Raw genomic sequence first — 25937 nt, 5'->3', positions numbered from 1 at the left:
TCCACTTATTGGATGTTATAAAAAGAGCAAACAAAGAAAATGGAGGGGAAGAAGTTATCAAAGAAATAATAAAGTTTCTTGGAAGTAAAGTACATGCAATTCTAGACTGAAGATAACTGCTGAGTGCCCAGCACAATGAATGGAAAAAGAAATCCATATCATGGTTCATCATCATGAATTTTTCAAACAGCAAGAATAAGAGAAACAAAACAAAAATAAACAATGGATTGGGAATACAGTAGATTGGGAGGCAGTAAAGCACAGTGGTTACCCTAACAGGTTTTGGTCGCTTAATTTCTTTGTATTTTAGCTTAATGTCAAATTCAATATCCCATCATTTGCTATATACGGAAACTATGACATGGAGAAGTTAAACAATTTATCCAAGGCACAAAGCTAATAAATGACAAAACTGGGCTTCAAACCCAGGCAGTCAGAATTTCACATCTAGTTAAGTGCCTAACAAACCAATCCTGCAAATAACTATATACTCTGGACAAAACACACTAAAACAACTTCCCGAGGGCTAAGCAAACTGAAAAAAGCTGGGGATTTGAAAGTTGGAGCAGTCAGTCGTCCCCTCCCCTACCCTATTTTTTTTCTTCCTGATTTGCCCTGAGGATGGCTACAGTCACCTAACAGTGGCAGCAGCAGGTCAGGGGAAGGCAGCTGAAGCTAACAGAAGGCCCACCATGTTTCTGGCAAGAAGAACCAGGCTGACAGTAATTGAGGAAGAATCCCAGAAAGAGGAGAGCCAGAGAAGGAAAACCCAAATTTCGTGTTTAAACTTTGCTTAAAATTTTACCTGACCCTGAATCACACATGCATTGGGCAAACTGAAAGCAGCTTCTGACCAAGAACGGATCCAAGACCTGAGCCCCTGCCCACTGCAGGTGTGTCTAACCAAGTTGATTGCCTGCTAAAGGAAAAATATCAACACTCTTTAAAGCAATCTAACAGAATCCAATCTCTACAATATAACATCACAATGTCCAGGGTACAGTCCAAATATTACTTGACATAGACACTCAGGCAAGTGAGACATGTCAACTCCAAGACAGCCAGATGTTGAAATGACCAGGCAAGAATTTTAAAGTAGATATTATAATTTTATATTTACCTCAGTGAAGTGAAGAAAAATACACTTGTAATGAATGAAAAGATGGGAAATCTCAACTGAGAAAAACAGAAAGTATAAAAAAGGACCAAACCCAGGTAGTCCAGATCAAAAGGCTATATACTCTCAATCTTTAAACTATCGCTCCCTTACTATTGAGTATTACATACCAAATCCTCAGTAAATGCTGGTTACCATTATTATCAGCCTTTTTAACAATGACACTGGTAGCCAGAAGATAATGGAGCAATGCTTAAAAATTCTGAAGGAATACAATTTATCCAGTTTCCAATTTAGAAGTCTCTAACCAAATAAACTATAAATCAAGTGTGAGACTAGAATAAAAATACATGCAAAATCTTTAAAATGCACCTCTGAAGTTCTCTTTCTGGGGATCTGTTGGAATATGATATGTGATTCATTAAAATGAGTGAGTAAACCAAGAAAAAGGAGGACGGGGCTTTAACAAAGCAGAAAAGTGAAGTGAATTTCATGCTGAAAGGAAGCTTCTGGATGCCTGCTGTGCAGCAAGCTGAGAGCAATCTGTCCAGTCTGAAGCAGGAGGGCAGAGGCCGCAGGAGGGATAACTCAAAACGCACTTGCACACACACATACACAAACACACACACACACACACACAAAAGAGAACTGATACGTTACCTGAAGTGTTTAACTGTATTGAGAATAATTTTATAGATCTGGCAGAAAATTCGGGCATTAAGAGGTAATAATTAAATCCAGGAAAGTAAAAGTTATACAAAAAAGTAAATATGATCATAGTATCTCATTTGGTTTAGCTGAAAATTGTATTTTCATAGTAGTAAGTACTACTTTGATAAAAATTAAAATGTAAAAAATAAAACAATACAGCTTGGATATAATTCCTCAATAGTACATATAAATCTACTATACCTTTTTTTTAAATTATGAAATAATTTGAAGGATCCAGGAAAGTATAGCAAATAATATATAGAACATACATGTATCTAACACCTAGCTTTGATTTAGCCATATGCATTTCAGGTTTTTTTATTTTAAACAAACAATTACAGATACACTTGAAGTCTCCTGAGTAGAAGTACAGACCTCCCTTAATCTCATTTTCTTTACTTTCTCCCCCGAAGTAACCACCATCCTGAATTTGGTGTTTATCCTTCCCAGCATGTTTTTATATTACTACATGTGATTCTTCCCATAAACAGTATAGAATTGTTTTGCATGTTTTCAAAGTTTAAGCAAATGTGATCTGCATGTTTTCTTTAACATCCTCTTTTTTCCTCAACAGTGTTTTTGAGATTCACCCATATTGATACGTGTAGCTCTAGTTCATTCATTTTAATTGCTATATTATATTTCAGTATGACTACACCACAACTCACTTATCCATCTTGTGCTTGTGAACATTTAATCTGTTTCCAGCGTTTTACTATTATAAACAAGTCCTATGTTTGTCTCTCTCACGCATGTGGTGTGAGTTTCTGGAGAAGTGGAATTTTGGGGTCATCAGCAAGGGCATCTTTGAGATATTTCCAAATTGCTCTCCAAACTGGTTTAAATCCATTTAGGCTCTGACCAATACTGTTTACCCAAGATTTGGAAAAAAAGAAAACTTTTAAAGTATTTTTGAAATGAACAATCCTTCAACCCAGACATCTCTTGTAATTTTATATTCCCTTCTCTGGTCCTTCTGCACTTTATTTTTCAGAAGTCTTGACCGCCTGCTGTCGAAGAGGCAGGACAAATCCCAGCTTCTCTCACCTTGCGATCCATTCAGCAGTGCCCTCAAACAGGTCTGGAGTGATGATATTGGTCAGAGAAGCTACCGAGGCGGCACAGTATGCACTTCTGGAAGGACAGAAATAGAGGGGAAAGTGTTAAGCTTTAAGGAGGAGCTTGAACAAGGCTCACTGAACTTTTTGGACGGATTGCTCTCTGCCTCGTAAACTGTGATCACTGCCTGTCCTCACTCCAAGCCCACTGTCAGTCCTCCTGGGTCTCCAACCCGGAGCTCTGACATTGTATTTCGATAGAGTTGCTCATGGCACAGCCTCAGTGAAAGAACATGACATTCTGTTCTCCCTACCTCCACATGGTCAAATCTACACCAGACGAAATAACAGCCATAACAATTCCTGTTGACAGTGAATTCAGCTCTTCTTTCAAAGACCTACAATGGCTCCCAAAATTCCACGCTGTCATTCAGGTATTTCTGACATGCTCATTCAGTTGTCAGTACTGTTTTTAGATCCAGGACTTGTCTGTTTACGTCATGGACAAGTTAAAGGTTAACTGTATCTTTTCCAAACAGACACAACTCCAAAGCAGGCCGCCAGACCACACTGGCTGCTTAGACCAGGAAATAGGGACCAGAATATATGAGCCCACTCAGATCCATTCCTTAGGTTTCTAGAGCAAGAAAAGGGTTTTGATTTCAAGCATCCCACCAATACACACACACACACACACACACACACACACACACACACACACACACACTCTTTAAAAAGAAAGAACATGTCTTTTTTCTCCCCCCCCCCCATGTTATCCTACATGATTTGGAATAATTCTTGTCATTCCATCCTGCCAGCCCTAATTCTTCTCAGGACACCTTTTATTTCAGCTGATCCCTCTATTATGGAACACGTCTACAAACTGTCTTTTCTTCCCTTCCAGGGTCTTTTCAAACATCCAACATCTCAGCTCTGTTTTATGTTGAAGACAAAACCAGTTTGTTCTAATTCTGTTTACAGATCCTTTTTCTAAGGGCTCCTAAGGAATATAAAAGGGAGGAGAGAGAAGGGTCCAGCTTCCGTATTGTTCAATATGGACATAACACTAAGCCAAGTGCACTGAGGCTTTCCAGTGAGCCACAGGCATTATTCTCCTCCCAGCATTTTTATCAGCCTGCTCACGCCGGCCAAAGGCACAGCAGAGGCTGAGTTACACCAGCGGGCATCAGAAGCATGAAGGGTCTTTTCTGCCAAATGTTACTATCTACCGTAAGCTAACTTCGAAAGTTTGACCTGACTGCTCTCAGGTCTCAAGCCTCTCAAAGGGCTTCAAAGGTATTTGCTCTTGAATCCGAACATAACCTCTGAGGTAGGGAGGCGGCGAATACAATGCGGTCGCCTCATAAATGGAAGACCTGAGACCTGCTGCCAGATCTCACACTGAGACGGGGAGCGAACAAAACACACCTTTTTCGAGCATCTTCTTCCTCTCTCCCTCTATCCAGACATCACATCTCTCAGATTTGTCCACTACCCTCCATCCTCTCTGCTGTTACCCAAATCCAAGTCACCATTAACCTGGGTCAGTCTCCCTCTAACCCTGAAACCAGAGGATTTTCACTAAAACACTACAGTCTATTCACTGCAACTGCAGAACTTCTAATAAAATACAAATCAGATTGTGTCACTCCCTACTTAAAACTTGTCAGTGGCTTCCCACTACCCTTAAAATAAACTCCAGCCTTCTCAAGGAGACTTCGGGGCCCCGCTGGCTATTCCCAACCTGGCTGTCCAGCTTCATTTCTCCCCCTGCCCACCAGGCCTCTGCACTTCAGCAACACTGAACTTCTCCTTTCCTGAACACACTCTATGCTCTGTCGCCAAAACTTTTGCAAATGCTGGCTCCCTATCTCCCCACTACCCGCCCAGAATGCTCCCGGTTATATAACCTAGATTGGGAGGTCAGGAGTACATAACTGCTCCTTTCTTAAGAACTGAGAAAAAAATGGTGCTTGCTATGAGTTCATTGCAACTGGATTAGTGGCAGTCCACAGGAGCTGTGAATGCCTGAATAAGCTCATATCAGAAACTGGAAGGAGTTGTGACAGACCTGAAAGATCAAGAGACCAGTTCTGCCTAACCCAGAATGAGACAAGCTAGCCTCCAGATGCCAAACTGTCCCCATCAACTGCTGCTTCTCCTCAGGTCAAATCCACTCAACAGCACTCAGGAGTAACGGCTGATGCTTCCAGGCAAAGACAATTAAAGGAAGACAAAGTGAAAAGTGATGGAACTGGGGCACTAGAAACCACACAAAGCAGGGAAACTGCATGAGACCTGCTAGGTTTCTTTCATCATTCACATCTTTAATCCTCTGTAAATGAAAAGCATGGCTCGAATGGCAAAACATTACCAGAAGAGCTCGGGTAGAGGAGGAATATGGCTACAGTGCTCTTCAGTGAAACAAACCTATTTTATTGGAGGGGCTTCCTAGCATTTGTCTAGCAGATATAAATAAGAAAACAGAAGGAGAGAAAGATAGACAAGATGAAAAGGCAGAGGGCTATGTACCAGATGAAGGAACAAGATAAAACCCCAGAAAAACAACTAAATGAAATGGAGATAGGCAATTTTCCAGAAAAATAATTCAGAATAATGAGAGTGAAGATGATCCAGGACCTCGGAAAAAGAATGGAGGCAAAGATCGAGAAGATGCAAGAACTGTTTAACAACGATCTAGAAGAATTAAAGAACAAACAAACAGAGATGAACAATACAATAACTGAAATGAAAACTACACTAGAAGGAATCAATAGCAGAATAACTGAGGCAGAAGAATGGATAAGTGACCTGGAAGACAGAATGGTGGAATTCACTGCTGCAGAACAGAATAAAGAAAAAAGAATGAAAAGAAATGAAGACAGCCTAAGAGACCTCTGGGACAACATTAAACGTAACAACATTCACACTACAGGGGTCCCAGAAGGAGAAGAGAGAGAGAAAGGACCCGAGAAAATACCTGAAGAGATTACAGTCAAAAACTTCCCTAACATGGGAAAGGAAATCGCCACCCAAGTCCAGGAAGTGCAGAGAGTCCCATACAGGATAAACCCAAGAAGAAACACGCCAAGACACATAGTAATCAAATTGGCAAAAATTAAAGACAAAGAAAAATTATTGAGAGTAGCAAGGGAAAAACGACAAATAACATACAAAGGAACTCCCATAAGGTTAACAGCTGATTTCTCAGCAGAAACTCTACAAGCCAGGACGGAGTGGCATGATATACTTAAAGTGATGAAAGGGAAGAACCTACAACCAAGATTACTCTACCCAGCAAGGATCTCTTTCAGATTTGAAGGAGAAATCAAAAGCTTTACAGACAAGCAAAAGTTAAGAGAATTCAGCACCACCAAACCAGCTCTACAACAAATGCTGAAGGAACTTCTCTAAGTGGGAAACACAAGAGAAGAAAAGGACCTACAAAAACAAACCCAAAACAATTAAGAAAATGGTCATAGGAACATACGTATTGGTAATTACCTTAAACATGAATGGATTAAATGCTCCAACCAAAAGACACAGGCTTGCTGAATGGATACAAAAACAAGACCCATATATATGCTGTCTACAAGAGACCCACTTCAGACCTAGGGACACATACAGACTGAAAGTAAGGGGATGGAAAAAGATATTCCATGCAAATGGAAATCAAAAGAAAGCTGGAGGAGCAATACTCATACCAGATAAAATAAACTTTAAAATAAAGAATGTTACAGGAGACAAGGAAGGACACTACATAATAATCAAGGGATCAATCCAAGAAGAAGATATAACAATTATAAATATATATGCACCAAACACAGGAGCACCTCAATACATAAGGCAACTGCTAACAGCTATAAAAGAGGAAATTGACAGCAACACAGTAATTGTGGGGGACTTCAACACCTCACTTACACCAATGGACAGATCATCCAAACAGAAAATTAATAAGGAAACACAAGCTTTAAATGACACAATACACCAGATAGATTTAATTGATATTTATACGACATTCCATCCAAAAACAGCAGATTACACTTTCTTCTCAAGTGCGCACAGAACATTCTCCAGGATAGATCACATCTGGGGTCACAAATCAAGCCTCAGTAAATTTAAGAAAACTGAAATCATATCAAGCATCTTTTCTGACCACAACGCTATGCGATTAGAAATCAATTACAGGGAAAAAAAACATAAAAACCACAAACACATGGAGGCTAAACAGTATGTTATTAAATAACCAAGAGATCACTGAAGAAATCAAAGAGGAAATCAAAAAATACCTAGAGACAAATGACAATGAAAACACGACAATCCATAACCTATGGGATGCAGCAAAAGCAGTTCTAAGAGGGAAGTTTATAGCTATACAAGCCTACCTCAAGAAACAAGAAAAATCTCAAATAAACAATCTAACATTACACCTAAAGGAACTAGAGAAGAAGAACAAACAAAACCCAAAGTTAGTAGAAGGAAAGAAATCATTAAGATCAGAGAAGAAATAAATGAAATAGAAACAAAGAAAACAATAGCAAAGATCAATAAAACTAAAAGCTGGTTCTTTGAGAAGACCAACAAAATTGATAAACCATTAGCCAGACTCATCAAGAAAATGAGGGAGAGGACTCAAATCAATAAAATTAGAAATGAAAAAGGAGAAGTTACAACAGACACTGCAGAAATACAAAGCATCCTAAGACACTACTACAAGCAACTCTATGCCAATAAAACAGACAACCTGGAAGAAATGGACAAATTCTTAGAAAGGTATAACCTTCCAAGACTGAACCAGGAAGAAATATAAAACATGAACACACCAATCACAAGTAATGAAATTGAAACTGTGGTTAAAAATCTTCCAACAAACAAAAGTCCAGGACCAGATGGCTTCACAGGTGAATTCTATCAAACATTTAGAGAAGAGCTAACATCCATCCTTCTCAAACTCTTCCAAAAAATTGCAGAGGAAGGAAAACTCCCAAACTCATTCTATGAGGCCACCATCACCCTGATACCAAAACCAGACAAAGATACTACAAAAAAAGAAAATTACAGACCAATATCACTGATGAATATAGATGCAAAAATCCTCGACAAAATACTAACAAACAGAATCCAACAACACATTAAAAGGATCATACACCATGATGAAGTGGGATTCATCCCAGAGATGCAAGGATTCTTCAATATACGCAAATCAATCAATGTGATACACCATATGAACAAACTGAAGAATAAAAACCATATGATCATCTCAACAGATGCAGAAAAAGTTTCTGACAAAATTCAACACCCATTTATGATAAAAACTCTCCAGAAAGTGAGCATAGAGGGAACCTACTTCAACATAATAAAGGCCATATATGACAAACCCACAGCAAACATCATTCTCAATGGTGAAAAACTGAAAGCATTTCCTCTAAGATCAGGAACAAGACAAGGATGTCCACTCTCACCACTATTATTCAACATAGTTTTGGGAGTCCTAGTCACGGCAATCAGAGAAGAAAAAAGAAATAAAAGGAACACAAATTGGAAAAGAAGTAAAACTGTCACTGTTTGAAGATGACATGATACTATACATAGAGAATCCTAAAGATGCCACCAGAAAACTACTAGAGTTAATCAATGAATTTGGTAAAGTTGCAGGATACAAAATTAATGCACAGAAATCTCTTGCATTCCTATACACTAATGATGAAAAATCTGAAAGAGAAATTAAGGAAACACCCCCATTTACCATTCCAACAAAAAGAATAAAATACCTAGGAATAAACCTACCTAGGGAGACAAAAGACCTGTATGCAGAAAACTATAAGACACTGATGAAAGAAATTAAAGATGATACCAACAGATGGAGAGATATACCATGTTCTTGGATTGGGAGAATCAATCTTGTGAAAATGACTGTACTACCCAAAGCAATCTACAGATTCAATGCAATCCCTATCAAATTACCAATGGCATTTTTTACGGAACTAGAACAAAAAATCTTAAAATTTGTATGGAGACACAAAAGACTCCGAATAGCCAAAGCAGTCTTGAGGGAAAAAAACGGAGCTGGAGGAATCAGACTCCCTGACTTCAGACTATACTAAAAATCTACAGTAATCAAGACAACATGGTACTGGCACAAAAACAGAAATATAGATCAATGGAACAGGACAGAAAGCCCAGAGATAAACCCACGCACCTATGGTCAACTAATCTATGACAAAGGAGGCAAGGATATACAATGGAGAAAAGACAGTCTCTTCAATAAGTGGTGCTGGGAAAACTGGACAGCTACATGTAAAAGAATGAAATTAGAACACTCCCTAACACCATACACAAAAATAAACTCAAAATGGATTAGAGACCTAAATGTAAGACTGGGCACTATAAAACTCTTAGAGGAAAACATAGGAAGAACACTCTTTGACATAAATCACAGCAAAATATTTTTTGATCCACCTCCTAGAGTAATGGAAATAAAAACAAAAATAAACAAATGGGACCTAAGGAAACCTAAAAGCTTTTGCACAGCAAAGGAAACCATAAACAAGATGGAAAGACAACCCTCAGAATGGGAGGAAATATTTGCAAATGAATCATCGGACAAAGGATTAATCTCCAAAATATATAAACAGCTCATGCAGCTCAATATTAAAAAAACAAACAACCCAATCCAAAAATGGGCAGAAGACCTAAATAGACATTTCCCTAATGAAGACATACAGATGGCCAAGAAGCACATGAAAAACTGCTCAACATCACTAATTATTAGAGAAATGCAAATCAAAACTACAGTGAGGTATCACCTCACAGCAGTTAGAATGGGCATCATCAGAAAATCTACAAACAACAAATGCTGGAGAGGGTGTGGAGAAAAGGGAACCTTCTTGCACTGTTGGTGGGAATGTAAATTGATACAGCCACTGTGGAGAACAGTATGGAGGTTCCTTAAAGAACTAAAAATAGAATTACCATATGACCCAGCAATCCCACTACTGGGCATATACCCAGAGAAAACCATAATTCAAAAAGACACATGCAGGCTTCCCTGGTGGCACAGTGGTTAAGAATCCGCCTGCCAATGCAGGGGACACGGGTTCGAGCCCTGGTCTGGGAAGATCCCACATGCCACGGAGCAACTAAGCCTGTGCGCCACAACTACTGAGCCTGAGCTCTAGAGCCCGCAAGCCACAACTACTGAGCCCACGTGCCACAACTACTGAAGCCTGCGTGCCTAGAGCCCATGCTCCGCAACAAGAGAAGCCACAACAATGAGAAGCCTGTGCACAGCAACTAAGAGTAGCCCCTGGTCACCCACGAAGAGTAGCCCCACTCACCGCAACTAGAGAAAGCCCACGCACAGCAACAAAGACCCAACACAGCCAAAAATAAATAAATAAATTTATTTAAAAAAAAAAAAAGACACATGCACCTCAATGTTCATTGCAGCACTATTTACAATAGCCAGGTCATGGAAGCAACCTGAATGCCCATTGACAGACGAATGGATAAAGAAGATGTGGTACATATATAGAATGGAATATTACTCAGCCATAAAAAGGAATGAAATTGGGTCATGTGTAGAGATGTGGATGCATCTAGAGACTGTCATACAGAGTGAAGTAAGTCAGAAAGAGAAAAACAAATATTGTGTATTAACGCATATATGTGGAACCTAGAAAATGGTACAGATGAACCGGTTTGCAGAGCAGAAATTGAGATACAGATGTAGAGAACAAACGTATGGACACCAAGGGGGGAAACTGGTAGGGGGGTGGTGGTAGTGGTGTGATGAATTGGGCGATTGGGATTGACATGTATACAGTGATCTGTATAAAATGGATAACTAATAAGAAAAATAAATAAAAAATAAACATACACAGGTTATTTGTGAGTAAAAAAACAAAAAACAAACAAAAAAACAATTATTGGGCCTCTTTGAACTACAGAATTCAATGGACACCTTTTATAGAAAAAAAAAAGAAAACAGAAGGAAACGGGCGCCAGAACGAATAAGTTAGAGAGTAATCATATCTGAAAAAGGTATGTGATAAAATGCCAAAGCAATCTTGCCAGGGTTTGTTTGCTTTCACCTATAATCCCAGGAAACTTTAAAAAGCTAAATTTGGAGTACCTGTAGAACAGGATGAAAATGTAGAGACCAAGAGGGTGAAAACATTTTTTAACTTTTTTCTTAAGACGTCAACACAGTACTGCTTTTCCTCAATAGTTATATTGGCTTCACTGGCATACACAGTGTAAAAACAAGACCACAGGCCCAAAAGGGAGTCCCTTACGCTAAACTCCACATTGCCAAACCGTGACTTCATTATGGTTTCTGCCCTCCCAGAAATGGAATCTTAAACCTGTCAATCAGGACTCACCTGATCAGCACCAGTGAGGTGATCTGCCTGGTGGACGTAGCCAACCCGCTTTTTTGTCTGGTTTAACTTCCTTGTCCCTGCTCCCTTCTGCCCATAAGAGTTTCTCATTTTGTACAGCTCCTCAGGGCTCCTTTCTGTCTGCTAGATGGGATGCTGACTCATTCAAATCAATTTTTGCTCTAATAAATTCATAGAATTGTTAATAGGCCTCCATTTATCTTTTAACAACAGATACCGGGATATTGTGATATAAGAAGAAATATGTATTTGGTCTTCTCCTCAGCACAGAGCTCATAAAACCCGTGGAATTTCCTGACTGATGGGCGATAGGAGAGTCTTGTTATTCATAACATGTGCCCTTCGACCACACCTGAGTTTATGCTAATGAGGTGACTCCTGGAGGATGAGGGCTGGTTGCCAGAGGCACCAACCATGGAATTCGAGGGCTGGAACTTTCAGGCCCGCTCCCCCAGAAGACTGAGTTAATCGCCAATGGCCGATGAGTTCATCAATCATGCCTACATAGTGGAGCCTCCATAAAAACCCTAGATGAAGGAGTCTGGGGAGCTTCTGGGCTGTGGACGCACCCCTGTGCCTGCTGGGAGGGTGGCACACCCCAACGTCACGGGGACATAAGTCCCTACGCTTGGACGTTTCCAGCCCTCACCCTATATACCCCTTCACGTGGCTGTTCATTTGTATCCTTTATGACATCCTTTGTAATAAACTAGTTAAACAGTAAAAAATTCTCCTGAGTACTCTAGCTCTCCTAGCAAATTATTGAAATGAGGAGGGGGTCGTAGGAACCCCTGATTTGTAGCCAAGTCAGGCAGATGAGTGGGTAACTTAGGAACCCACTACTTGTGACCACTGTCTGAGATGGGGGCAGTCTCGTGGGACTGAGCCCTTAACCTGTGATGTCTGTGCTAACCCTGGGTAGTTAGCGTCGGAACTGTTTAACATGAGGAAAAAACACCCCGACATTTCATGTCAGAAGTGTTGTGAGTAGAGAGACAGTTCTCCAGGTACCTAGGTTTCCAGATACCTAGTCTACTTTTATGGTTTGAACAGACAGGTTACAGACAGAAGAATATCCTTCACTGAAGGTCTTTGCAGCCTGGTTACCTACTTTTATCTGCAACGTGTTTTGTGCTCCACAACTTTCATGTTTTTTTCTTCCCCTATACTTTCAAACCAATAGTTAAGCCAGAATATTAATCAACCTGTGTAGAGGAAAATACATTTACAAATAGGCAATAAGATGGCTTTGATATAGAAACCTCCTAAGAAATGTATTTATCAGACTAAAGAATAATAATCTGGTATAAAATCTCAATGATCCACTGCCTTTGAGTAATGACTAATTCAGTGAATTCCCTATATGCTTCATAGGCAACCTCCTGCCAGGTGAGTAAACTACTTGCTAGGTACTTGTAATTCTTGAGAAAAATGATTATTTTGAGCCAGCTGGTTCCAATCAGTTCATGCAACTGTTTTTCATACACCTTACCGGCCCCTAAGGGTTTCTGCACCACCCAAAGCAATTCTCACACAGTTGTTAAACATTCTCATGATTTCATCAAATTCATTCAGAAAATATCTCCCATTCCCAAGTCAGAGAGATGAAAGATTATATTACACTATACAGTTACATCTTACAGTATATCCTTTCATACCAAACAAATGTATTTTTCACTTTTAAAACAAAAGCATTTGATTTTGTTTCTGTGTTACTTATATTTTGGCGTTTACATAAAAGAAGTCAAGTGACAGTGACCCCTGAGGACATCTGTATCGTATTTGCAGTGATTATGAACTGTGTCGCTGACATTTTACTCTGCATGTCATTCGGTGAGACAAGGCAGCAGCTTCCCTGTGTTGTTCCCCGGGCTTGGCATCTCTGATGGCAGATAAACCCGAGAATCTGCTGACGCAGCAGCCTGAGAAAAACCCCACTCACCTCACGTCCACCTCACCTCCAACATGCATGAGAAAAGAGCCATCGGGTTGCTTCAGCGAGTACAAATACTGGAGAAGCTTCTCTCTGAGAAACGAACAGGAGAGAGGCAGGAGATGGCGATGGTCGGTGAACTGTCAGCAGGCGGGAGCCCAGCTGGGTGTCCAGCCCTGCCGGCTTTGACTGTACCTGTTAATGACATCATAGGCCTCTTCGGTGCCAATGATGCACAGCGCGTTGACTGCTGCGTACGTGGGCGCAAGGTGTGGGTACTGGCCAGGGCCCCCTCCAAAGCCACCTTCTGGGCTTTGACACAGCTCCAGGAACTGACACACGCTAGGTACACAGCCAAAGGGAAAGACAAGGTCAGACAGCATTAATTTCAAAACACCGAATTCCACCAGTCCATGCCTTTCCAAGCCTCCGCCCTCTTCAAAAGGGAAGAAACCTCCCCTCCCCACCTAGTGAATATATACTGAATACAGTTAACACCTGTAAAGGGCCTAATTCTCTAATGATAGCTTGATTCTCTATCATCAGCTTTGTGTGCCCTCCTTTCTGAATTTTGTATTTAAGCATTTGCCTAGTCATGAAGCAAGGAACATAAGGCCGGGCAGAAACACACAGCCTTTCTTAGAACTGGGAGTAAGTCTCATGCTTCTTGACCCAATCTTTCCCATACTTTTCTCTCAATTTGCCACCCTGGATCTATGGAACCAGCCCATTCTCCTCGCCTCTAGGGTATCTCCCAGGCTTTGGATTTTGCCTAAATCGTGGTCATACTCAATTGCTGGACTAGAGCCATCACCTAGGCCTACCAGGAATATTTAAAGAGGTGCCTTCTCACTCCCATTGCCGTGTAAGCCCCAGTGGGCTACTGATTTTTACTCCGCTCACCGACAAGAAACAAGCTTCCAATGGAGTCTGCCTCCATGGTTAGGAGAATAAGAAAGAGGTGGGCTTCTGCTTGCTCAGCTCACTGTGGCAAACTTAAGCACTGCTGACTCCTATCACAGGAATGCATCCCAGGCTGTAGGCTTTTGGAGAGTTTCTCACAGAGGCTCCAGCTCCTTCACTGAGGGAAACTGTTTATTGAGGGTTGGCCTCCAAGCCCTTGCTTCCAAGCATGGCATCAGTCTGCCCAGAAGTTATCTTCTTGCTTTAAGTGAAACCAAGAGAGCCCCTCTTTGTCTAAGGTCCTCTAAAGTTTATCGGAAAAGGGTGCCCCCGGAGAGTCCTGGTTCTCAAGCTGTTTCCGCACAACGTAGCAGGAACACAGCTTCCTACTAGGACAAGTCCTCAGTTAAGAGAACCAGCTGCAAATCTGTGTCCTTCTAGTGCTCAGACAGCCTTCTTTTCCTGGGCTCTTTTGTCTCATTTTTTCTTATCTACTGCTGCCAGAGAGATCGCACAGACTCTACTTAATCTCCACTAAGACACAAGTTGATTGCGCCTCTCCCACGTCATATTTGATGACTTTTGATTTCAGACCTGCCATTATCTAGGCAGGGACAGCCATAGAAAATGCTGCTGACTTCCTAGTAAAGCCCTGAAATCATCACAGGTTAAAAGCAATCCACACTCACTTCATGTTCCACCCACAATTTTACTGTAGGAAACACAAGGATTGAAACTGAAGTTGATAATCAGAGAAGGAAGACAGTTTTGTGACATGTTTTTAATAGCAATTAATTTTTGCAGAGAAAAATGAGTTTTTTACTAACATGTTTCCCAAACCTTCATCAATTCTTATCCTATTTCCCAGAAACAAATAGCTAGTAAACTCCTGGTCTAACAAAATTTGGCTGCATTAGCATACAAAAAGTTTTCTGATCACAAAAATAAAGTTTTTTGGCTGACATAAAACTTAACAGCACATTTTAAAAAAGAAAATGGAAAAGAGTCATCTAGTTATCCATTCCCTTCCCCAGCTCCCATGACAGAATTATGGCAAATGCAATACTCCTGACCCTGTAGCCTAAAGTCTGGAATGGGCCGGGATCTGAATGTACCAGAGACACCATTAAATCACCCCTCCACACCAACTGCCCCCAGCTGACAGGTTGCATCTGACTGACTGAGGGCTATGTGGGGAACAGGGGTTGGGCTCTTCTTGAGTCTGAGACACTTCCGTACTATAGAACATTCTGATCCAGAGTCTTTCCAACTTGTACCTTAAGGACCTGGCAAACTGACAGTGAAGCTATCAGCTGTCGTGAACAGAACTCCTAGCAATTCTGAAAAGCAAAATGTGAATGATACTTCTAACGATCCAAAGGGAAAGAAAAACTTGTCTTAGAGACCAGAAATTCACCAACTAATTTTAAAAATCACATGTGGGAAACACTGAGCAAACACCAAGAGTGGCACACTTTGTGAAAAACAAGTATTCATAAATCACTCATTTAGTCATATGACTGAAAGATCTAGTAGATCAATTTTCTTTCAAGTCAGCAAGGCATTTCATTCTCGCTTACATGACGATTTCCAGCAAAGTGGGAAACTATCTTCCAGATCAGGGATTAAAAACCCCAAATGTGTAGATCAGAATCACTGGAGGGCTAGTAAAGAACACAGACCCAGACTTGCTGAAGCAGGAAAGAGCTGGGCCTCTGTATTTTTACCAAATTCCCAGGTGATGTGGATACACACGAAGTTTGAATACCACAAGTCTTTGCTGTATAATTAGAATCACTTTGGGGATGTTTAAAAAAAAAACCCAAGCCCAGGCCACACCTAATACCAATTAAATCAGAGTCGCTGAGGGTGGGCCCAAGTGGCAAGAGTTTTAAAAATTCCCCATGTGACTCCAATGTACAGCCAAGTATCAGTGCTTCTCAAACTCGAGTGTGTGTGGAAGTCACCTGAGGATCTTGTCAAACTGCAGATCTAATTCAGTAGAACTAAAGGGACCCGAGATTCTGCATTTCTAGCAAGCTCCCAGGTGATGGCAATGCTGCTGGTCTGGGGACCACATTTTGGGTAGCAATGTGATATATCTGCACTGTCCAATAGGTAGCCACTAGCCACATGAGGCTTTTAAAATTTCAATTTAAATTAATTAAATTTAAAATTAAGCTCCTCAGTCACACAAGCCACATTGCAACTGCTCAATAGCTACATGTGGCTAGTGGCTGCGATAAATTATAGAACATTTCCATTACCTTGTTAAGTTCTACTGGACACCACTGCTTTATCATCCAACTATTAAAAAGTGTGTAAAACCTGTCAGAGGATTAAGTTCAAAGCAAGATTATCGATGATTTACTTGGACTTTCAGGGGATGGTTGAGGACTGCCTTAAAGTGGTTGATTCTGGACATCACTGTCACCAGTGTGGATGGAGGACTCAAAAGCATGCATAGTATATAAGCAAATAATACATAACGAGCAGGGAAACCCTCCAAGGAGAGAAAGTCCAGAATAATATAAAACAAATCAGAAGCCAATAAGAATAAAACAAACGAAACAGGTAAGTAGTAGCAAGTGATATACTTAGAGATGGCAGGAGTAGGGGGATCAATAAAGCATATAAATATGAGAAATAACTAGGAACACAGCAGAAAAAGGACCAGAGGTTAGGGTCCATGACTTGTAAACAATAAAGAAAATGCTTTTTCAAAGCATCATAAACACAGTATTGGTCAAAACTATATCTGGCTCAAGCCTCCATTTTCCAACTCAAAGGAATTTCAGAATAGAGTTGTAAAAATGGCTAAGTATAAAAGTGATTAAAAGGCTTACCATTAGAGAAAACCACAGGGCGGAAGCTACTCAGCAAAATACCTCAAGCATACAAAGGGTAATTATGCAAACTTTCTAGTAAAGAAACAAAAATTGAAGCTAATCTGCAGCAAGAAGAATTTAGGTTAGATTTAAGAAAAACTTCAGCACCAGACAGGTTACCACAGATAGACTTAAGGCCTAGAATAAGTTAGAAAGATGATAGCTTTGGAAATAGGCACAGTCATCCTTGAGCAGATGACTTAGGAGCAGATGTGAATGCAGGATGGATGAGTTGACATCGGGCTAAGACATCTATACTAAGTCTTCCGATTTTCATACTGTAAAACAGCTTCAGCTGATACAAGGGAGAGGAAAACTCCTTCCCTGGCAGAGGAGAGCAATGAACAGGGGAAAGACAGGCAGTCTCTCCTGTTGATTCCAGGAGGCCAGTGTCGCCCTGGGGAGGACGACAGGTTATCTGATTTCATCAAGAGCTGGCGATGCCTGGTGTGCTGCTGTTTTGAAAGTGCGGTCAAGTCTGAAGTTGGTTATTTTAGAGCAGGGTTTCTCCACCGTGGCACTAGTGACATTCTGCACTGGATAATTCTTGGTTGTGGGGACTATCCTGGGGAGGATATTTCGCAGCTTCCCCGACCTCCACCTACTAGATGCCAGCAGCACCTGGCCAAAAAAAACGCCCAGAAGACAAATGACCACGTAAGGTATCTTCACTGAAAGATAAGGAAACAGATTAAATTTAAAAGGAAAGATATTTCAGGAGCTATCCAGGGGACAAGCAACTAATAACCTTTCGAAAGGGAAATAATAAAACACTGACACATGAAAATTTAATCTTTAGAAAAACTATACAAGTGGAAAAGTCCTAAAACAATTTTTAAGTTAAAGATACTTTTCAGATCTTACAGAAGCTAAAAGACCTAACAGTACAGTAGTTTCCCTGTGGTTTTCATTTTACTCTGTGTGTTTCATTAACGTAGTGTTCAATAACAACGCATGGGATTCTCATTAAAAGATGCTTCCTTTAGTTCCAAAATCATTAACTAAGCAAATTCACTTAGTCTGGTTCCAAAATATTAATTTACTTTAGGTAAACACATGTATAAATTTGTGGATACAATCTCTTAAGAGAGGCACACTAAATTCCTACCTATGAATATATTATTCTTGAAAGGTCTGATACCAGCAGTAAAAGCCTGGCTTTGCTGGCTTTGGTCAGCAATCACAGTAGCTGACAAAAGTGGTTTTGTCCACTAGAGGGAACTCAGCTTGTCATATTGTTCCCAGAACAAACCGAAGTACAACAGTGAACAAAATAGGAAACAGAGAGAAACTTGCGGGGGTGTGTGTGTGTGAGAGAGTGAGTGTGTTGCACACTAGGCTGGGGAGGGGGAAGAGAGGACAGTAGAAAAATAATTAAACTCCAGATCTAAACTCAACCTCTAGGTCACCTTAATATTTGTATAAAGAAGAAGGAAACAAACAAAAAAACCTAATCACATTTTCAAAGCATTTCTTTTCCCTGTGCAAAATAAATAAAAAGGCAATATCCAAAATCAGGTAGTCTTTTTAAAAAAAATCCCCATATTTTTATAGAAGTCATTAAGATTTCTCTGTTTCTTACTAAAAATAGTTTATTCCCTTATAAGCCAGAGCTACTAGGCTCTGTTCATTACAAATATTATCTGCACCTATAATTAACTGCCTGCTAGGCACAGAACAAAGTACATTATTGGAAAGTCTAAGTAATTCTTTAAAAGTCTGTTAAATCAATGCTCAGAAGAATCATAGGTAAAGCTTTTAAGTTGGCTGTGAAACAGAAAATTTTGGTCATTAACTATCAAGTGGTTCTTGCAATCAGGACAAATCAGCTTTTTAGTTTTAAAACATTCTTTTAATTACAAAACAATAGTTTCATTGTAGAAATTTTAGAAAATGCAAATCAGCTTAAAAAAGAAAAGAAAAAAATCACCTTCAACCCCACCATCTGCACAAAGAACTACTACCGTGTGTATATATATCCTTGTTTTTTTCTATGCATAGAACCTCCTTTATTTTTAATCTATAAAAAATGAATCTTTACCTTTTTTCATTTAAATATCTTTCTATATAAATACATACATTTTTATATACAAATATACACATTTATATATATATATAAGTTTTTAATTGAGGTATAATTGACATGTAACATTATATTAGGTTCAGATGATTTGACAACATTATGATTTGATATTTGTATATACTGGGAAATGATCACCACAATAAGTCCATTTAACACCTGTTAACTTTTAAATTTTTACGTGGCTGCATAGTATTTCATTGTATGTATCATGACATAGGTACTTTACCTAAACTTTACACTTACAGCGTCCCCGACTGTTGATATTTAGGTTGTCTCCAATCGTTCAGTGTGAAAAGCCCTCTAAGGGGGTCCTCTCTTCCTATCTGATGTTGCCACAAAAGCTGCTCTGACACTTATACCCTCAGAAAAGCCTTACATATAAAACACCAAGTATACAACCTAGACAAAACTCAAAATCGATGCTGACCCGAGTTTTTCCACGTCAGGAAGCCCCTTATCACCATCTTCCCACTTCAGACCGGTCTACATCCACCTCTAGGGGGCATCCTTCCTGCTCCAAACCACTGCTCCTTTAGGGGGTATCTGCACTTCACTCACAAAATCCTCCCATGTCTTTTGTCTCCTCTCACATATGACTTTCCCATTCCCATTCCCCCAGCGTGCATCCTGATTGTGTATGTGGAGGACGGGGGGGAACTTCCCAAACAATCCACAACCCCCAACTGGTATTTCAAAAACACACAGGCCTTTATTTTGACAATTAAATTCCTGTTACTGCAGAAACTGTGTCCAACTCTGCATCCAGAGCTAGAAGCAACTAGGCTTGCAGCAGCTCTGTGATGTGGAAGACAATGCATATTTTTCCTCTCCCTCTGAAAGCATCGTACACATCACAAGGGTTAATGGCCTAATTCTTTATTATCTTCCCTATCCACATCCATCACAAGACACCCTGCCCAGGAAGGCAAGAATGAGAGGTTATTGTTAAGACGGAATGAATGAGACAATGTGCGGCTCTGTTCTTCTGACCTGCCAGTGTGACCCAGGCAGGGGGACTGCGCCAGGGAGGGGTATGTGCTGGCCTCCACTCATCCCCGCATAGCTGCCCCTGGGTGCTGCGGGCAGAGGAACCTGGCTCAGGGGCCTCCCTCCGACTCTCTCCCTCCGAAGCAGCAGCGGGAGAGACGAGGTCGAGGTGCTGCTGAGGGGACGCGATCTCTCTCAGTGAGAACTGGAGCATTAGATCCAATTCCTGGCGGCCCTCTGCTACCTCAGGTACCCCTCAGACTAGAGTGATGATCGGTTTTGTCTTTAAAATACAAACTATGATGAGCGTCTAAGGATGAGAAGCCACACTGAGGACACCATCTGCATCAGCACTTTAGGAAGAATCCTAGTTGCTTAGATCTTTAACCATATATCAGAAGCTTAGGAAAATGATGTCATGACATTTGTACACCAAGACGGTAACACAACCACTGCCATCAAGAGCCATACTGTCCCCCCCAGGCATTGGTGACGAGGGACTTCTATGGAGGTATTTACGGAAAGCAAAGGCATTTTTGTCCCTTGGGTTGCCATGCGTTTCCCCACAGAAGCTATTCAAATGCGTACTGTACTTTCTGGCAAAATCATATTTCTCCAGAGTTGATGATGAAGACTTTTCTCAAAGACCAGAGCAAGAGCCAAAAGAAAAGGCCACAGAAGAAACAGAATCCTTCTCTTGGGAGTTCAAAGTCTTATTCTACCCATGAGCATACAATGGGCTTCTGAAGTGGAAGAGTTTCAGGAAGTTACTGGAGGTCAAGAGAAGGGCAACGGTTTCTTTGTAGTGCTCTGTGTTTTTCATTCAAAATAAATAAAACAGAAACAAAACAAAAAGAACCCCAAAGTCAAAATACAATTTCAGAGAACACCCCAGGTTCCCCAAAGCCAGACTCACTCTGTCGCCAGCATCTGGGGAATGGGCTCATCTAGGAGTTCCAAGCTGTGCAGGATCCAGTAGCAGAGCCATGGGCGGCTGGCATCCAGACACTGCAAAAGGAACAGGGCAGAAAACACACCCTTTATTCAGAATCATTCCAAGACCCTGCTGAAAAGGCAGCAGGGTCTCCAACTGTTCAGTGTGAAAAGGGAGACATCTGTCTCCCTCCTGGCAGCCTGGCAAGGAGGAGGAGGACAACTTATGAACAATCAGTGAATGAAGGACACTTTGCCTGGTGGCATTAGCCAGGAGCTGAAATGACCATATGTGAGAAAAGGACAATGGGACAAAGGAGTTTAACCTGAACCCCATGGGTCCTTCCCTGACAGGCATCCAAAGAAGCCGAGCAGAGGACTTCTCACACGCCAGAAAGTTAAGTGCTACTATTTTCTCAGTGCAGACCCAAGAAGATACACAACCTCAGGAAGGGATTTCCTGGAGTAACTCATTCAGTGAGTATCTCCTCATGCCAAGCTCTGGGGGCACAGTAATGAGTAAAATTCAGTTCCTACTCTTAAGATACTTTGTTTAGGATGTGCGTGGTTTTCTGTAGAGGAAGAGGGCAATTAGACAGACATGTAAGTACAAGTGTCTTTCTGGAACAAGGCAGAACAAAACAAATGCATACATATACCTGGATAAACGCTATAATGGGCACATGGAAGAAACTGACTACCTCTGCCTGGGGAGCTGGGAAAGGTTTCCAAAGGTGACATGTGAGCAGGTCTTGATCCTAACTCAAGCCGTAAATATTCAAGCATTCAAGGCTAGGCGGGCAGGCAGTATTACTGCCCCAGTTTTATGAATCCAAAGTGTATAAATGAGATCCAGAGAGATGAACTTTTTCCAGATTACAGACAGTAAACGTCAGAGATAAGACAAGACCACCGGTTTCTAGACTCTCAGTCCAGTGCTCCTTCCATTGGCCCAAACTGCCCTCTTCATACATGTGCACGTAAACGTGCTAGCTCCCCACCTGGGGGCAGTTGGTGTGGTGACAGAAGACACTGCTGTGGGTTTCAGTGCCAGCTCCTCCTCTCACTAGCTATGTGCCTTTGAGCAAATACTTAATCTTGCTATGCCTATTCCCTTATCTATAAAGAAATAAAAACTTACCTATCCCCTGGAGTAGCTGTGAGGGTTAAATGAGACAAGGAACAGCAAGCTTTTAGCGCACTCTTCAGTGAATTGTTAGCTGTCATGGTATTAATTGTATCAGGGTTGCCTGGACCCTAATCATTGAGGATTGAACACTGAAAGTCCACAGGCCAAACGTAACCCAGGGATGTGTCCTGCTTGTTCCCTGTAGTGTTTTGTTTGTTTCATTAGAATTGGTTGTAACATTTACATGTTGAGAGATCCACAGAGAAATCTGAATTTCTGGCTTCATTTGAAAAAACAAGAAGAGATCCGGCAACCCTGGGTCTGCACTGCTGTTTGGCAGCAACTGGCAGGAACAGAGTAAAAGCACGGGTCCTGTGCTTTGCCTCAGTTCCACCCCGCGCACCCTCCCCCAACCAAGCCCGCACCTCTCGTTTATGCTACCCGCTTGGGTCTATAGGCCCAAATTCCTGCTGTAAATAATCAAACGTAGAACCCCCAAATAAAAGCAAATTAAAAGCGGAGCTGCTCTATGTAAAGTGGGGCAGGGAAACTGGCGGCCTCTGGTTCACATTTACCCTCTGGCTGCTACTCACCCCTATTCCCAACATCCCTCCCCTCCACCTCCGCTGCCCTCCCCTGAGCCCCTCTGTGGACCCCTAGGGCTCTAAGGTATATTGATTTAAAATCCACTCCACGTTTGGGCATTTTTACAGTGTTAAACCGCAGGACTACTCTCTGGGACACATATACTGGTCCTTTGGCCAGTAGAGAAATTAGATCAGCTTACAGGGCCAAGGGGTGGGGATGAACAGGTATCTAGACCACCTTTTAGCGGTCAAGGGGTGTCTAGAAGAACACCACGTGAACCCCCCTCAGCCACGATGGGGGTGAAAGCCCCACCCCATCTGGGGCCTCCACTAGCTCTGAGGGAGGACGAGACTATAGAGATCGGGTTCTGTCCTTTCAGAAGTAGGAGTCCCGGCTCTGTGGGGCAGAGCTGCTGCGGACCCGGTTCCCGCCAGAGCCACACGGGATGGTGAGTGAATCTGTGACAGGGCAAGCCCATAGTGTCTTTTTTTTTTTTTTTTTGCAGTGAAAATTGATTTGTATATTTTTTTACATCCAAACAGTAAAAAAGGAGAAAGATCTGACTGATAATTTGACAGAGAAAGCTCCTGGGCAAGGTGTTTACCTCATAGGCATCTGTCAGCTGTCGGAGGCCTCTCTTCAGGTAATGGAAGTGCTTCTCCCTCTGCAAAATAAGCCTGGAAAGATAAAGAGCTCTGTAAACCTACTCTAACAGCCTCGGCTTCCCCCACTACAGAACACGGGTACGCACACGCACACACTCACTCACACCTTCTGGTCATCCCCCCACAGTCAATGAGTAGAAAACAGCAACTTCTTTAGCTCCCCAGGGCGGCTAAACCAGAGAAAGGAGGCCAGCCTCTGAACGTCCCTAACGTGTCTGGAAATGGCGCTGGCAAATGTATGGGGCGGGGCTTCCCTGGTGGCGCAGTGGTAAAGAATCCGCCTTCCAATACAGGGGACATGGGTTCGAGCCCTGGTCGGGGAGCTAGGATCCCACATGCCGCGGGGCAACTAAGCACGTGCGCCACAACTACTGAGCTCACGCGCTTCAATGAGAGAGAGCCTGCGTGCTGCCAGCTGCGGAGCCCACGCGCTCTGGACCCCACTAGCCACAACTAGAGAGAAGCCCGTGCACGGCAACAAAGAGCCCGTGCACTGCAATGAAAGATCCCGCGTGCCGCAACGAGCACACGGCGCAGCCAATAAATAAATAAATAAATAAAATGTTAAAAAAAAAAATTCGTGCAGCCAAAAAATAAGTAAATAAATAAAATGTTAAAAACAAACTCTCCTTCGTGGCTGGTAGCTTTAGGCTAGAAATGCCACCGTGAGCACACTTAGGCTGTAACAAACTACCCAGAAAGTTCCTCCAGGGTCTAGCTGAGAACAGATACCTTGCAGCTCCCCATCCTGTAAGCAATTTAAATCTGAGCCTCGCCACTTCCCTGATTTGGTTAGCCTCTGTCGTTCTGGTCATTTCTTCTGGGGTCACTTCTCTGAAGTCTGTGGTTTGTACCGTGCCTGCCCCTCACTCATCCGTCTAGTACTCCCTCCCCGAAATTCCACCTCCCACGTGCTGACCCACAGCCCTGGCCTGAGGATCATGTCTGTACTCTGCAGCCAGTCGCTCTCCTCGGCCCTGATGTCAGCAACACGGGCTCTAAGATGGACTGTGCCGGCCATGGCCACCTGCACCGGCAGGCAGAGGACAGGGGCTGCACCTCTCGCTGGGTCTTACAGAAGGGGTCTGTGTGATTACAGAAGTAAAGAAAAAAGTAAAGAATTTAAGACATTCACTGTGCTTGCTGATTCCAGAAATGAAATGAAAGAAGAACCACTCTCTTTCCTAGGTATTCAACTCAACAATTGTTTATTGAACTCCCACTGTACTGTGCCCAGAAGAAGTAGTCTTTACTTCAAAAAGTCTTCTAATTCAGTACTGGAAATGAGATAAGGACATAAGCGGCTACAATATGAGGAAAACTGGGGAGGTTTCATAAAGGGAAAACAGATAAAATACTAGAGGCTCTAAAGGGTTTGGGGGGAGGGCATCTCATTCAGAAAAGAATGATCAGGGAAGGTTGTGTGAACAGGTGGAATTTGAGGTAGGGGCCCTGGAAGAAGGAGGATATTTTAACAGGCAGAGGAGGTGAGGAGCTGGTGGGAGGACAGTTTTGCCCGAAGGAACAAAAACAAAAGGAACCGACCAGGGCCGTCCAAAAGAACTTCCAGTGATGATGCAAGTGTCTTTGTGCTGTCCAATAGGTAGCCACAAGCCACATGTGTGTACTGAGCACTTGAAATGTGGCTAGTGTGACTGAGCAACTGAATTTTAAACTTTATTTAATTTTAATTAATTTACGTTTAAACAGGTGCAAGTGGCTAACGGCTACTATATCATGCAGACAGGTATAAAGCGTGCAGGGGGAGTGCAGGTCAGGGATTTGGCCTGGCTATTAGGAATGAAAGAGGAATGGTCAAGAAGGCAGCTGAGGCCCTTTTTATAGGGATCTGGGATGCCAGCTGAGGAATTTAACTCAATTTAATACGCAAAGGGAATTTGTGACAACATGGATGGAACTTGAGGACATTATGCTACGTGAAATAAGTCAGATAGAAAAAGATAAATACTGCACGATCTCACTCATATGTGGCACTCTAGGGCTTCCACCAAAAAAACAAACAAAAGCCCTGAGCTTGTGGATACAGAAAACAGATTGGTGGTTGCCTGAAGTGAGAGGGGGAGGGGGAGGGGGAGGGGGAGGGCAGTGAAATGGGTGAAGGGGGTCAAAAGGTACAAACCTCCAGTTATAAAATAAATAAGTCATGAAAATGTAACGTACAGCACAGTGATATAGTTAATAATACTGTACTGCATATTTACAAGTAGCTAGGAGAGTGGATCTCAAAATTTCTCAACACAAGAAAAAGAATTTATCACTATATATGGTGCTGAATGTTAACTGGACTTACTGTGGTGACCATTTTGCAATATATACAAATATTGAATCATTACGTTGCACACCTGAAATGAATATAATGTTATGTCAGTTATACCTCAATTAAAAAAATAGGCAAAGGAAAACCCTGAGGGTGTTCAGCTGAGAAAAAATGACCAGAATTGTGCTTTAGAAAAATTATCTGACCGCAGTAGGTATTCAATATGTGTTTACAAACTGTACTGATGAAAGCACTAAGTGGG

The 25937-nt window shown here is 41.7% G+C and overlaps 1 protein-coding gene across 4 annotated transcripts in view; it reads right to left on the bottom strand.

Annotated features, from left to right (window-relative positions):
* The window catches only part of FNTB (farnesyltransferase, CAAX box, beta), a 73356-nt gene that overhangs the window by 19707 nt on the left and 27712 nt on the right, over positions 1–25937 (bottom strand). For all 4 annotated transcript variants that reach the window (XM_007184299.2, XM_057544787.1, XM_007184300.2 and 1 more), the window contains exons 3-7: positions 23337–23409; positions 20999–21090; positions 13417–13563; positions 13231–13314; positions 2876–2962 (exon numbers count right to left, since the gene is read on the bottom strand). In XM_007184299.2, coding sequence (XP_007184361.1) covers positions 2876–2962; positions 13231–13314; positions 13417–13563; positions 20999–21090; positions 23337–23409 — 483 coding nt within the window. The remainder of the gene's footprint in view (positions 1–2875; positions 2963–13230; positions 13315–13416; positions 13564–20998; positions 21091–23336; positions 23410–25937) is intronic.

The sequence above is a fragment of the Balaenoptera acutorostrata genome, chromosome 3 (genome assembly GCF_949987535.1).
Source record: "Balaenoptera acutorostrata chromosome 3, mBalAcu1.1, whole genome shotgun sequence".
Classification (NCBI taxonomy): Eukaryota; Metazoa; Chordata; class Mammalia; order Artiodactyla; family Balaenopteridae; genus Balaenoptera; species Balaenoptera acutorostrata.
The sequence above is the reverse complement of the archived record's forward strand: the minus strand, read 5'-3'. Positions and strand labels throughout refer to the sequence as shown.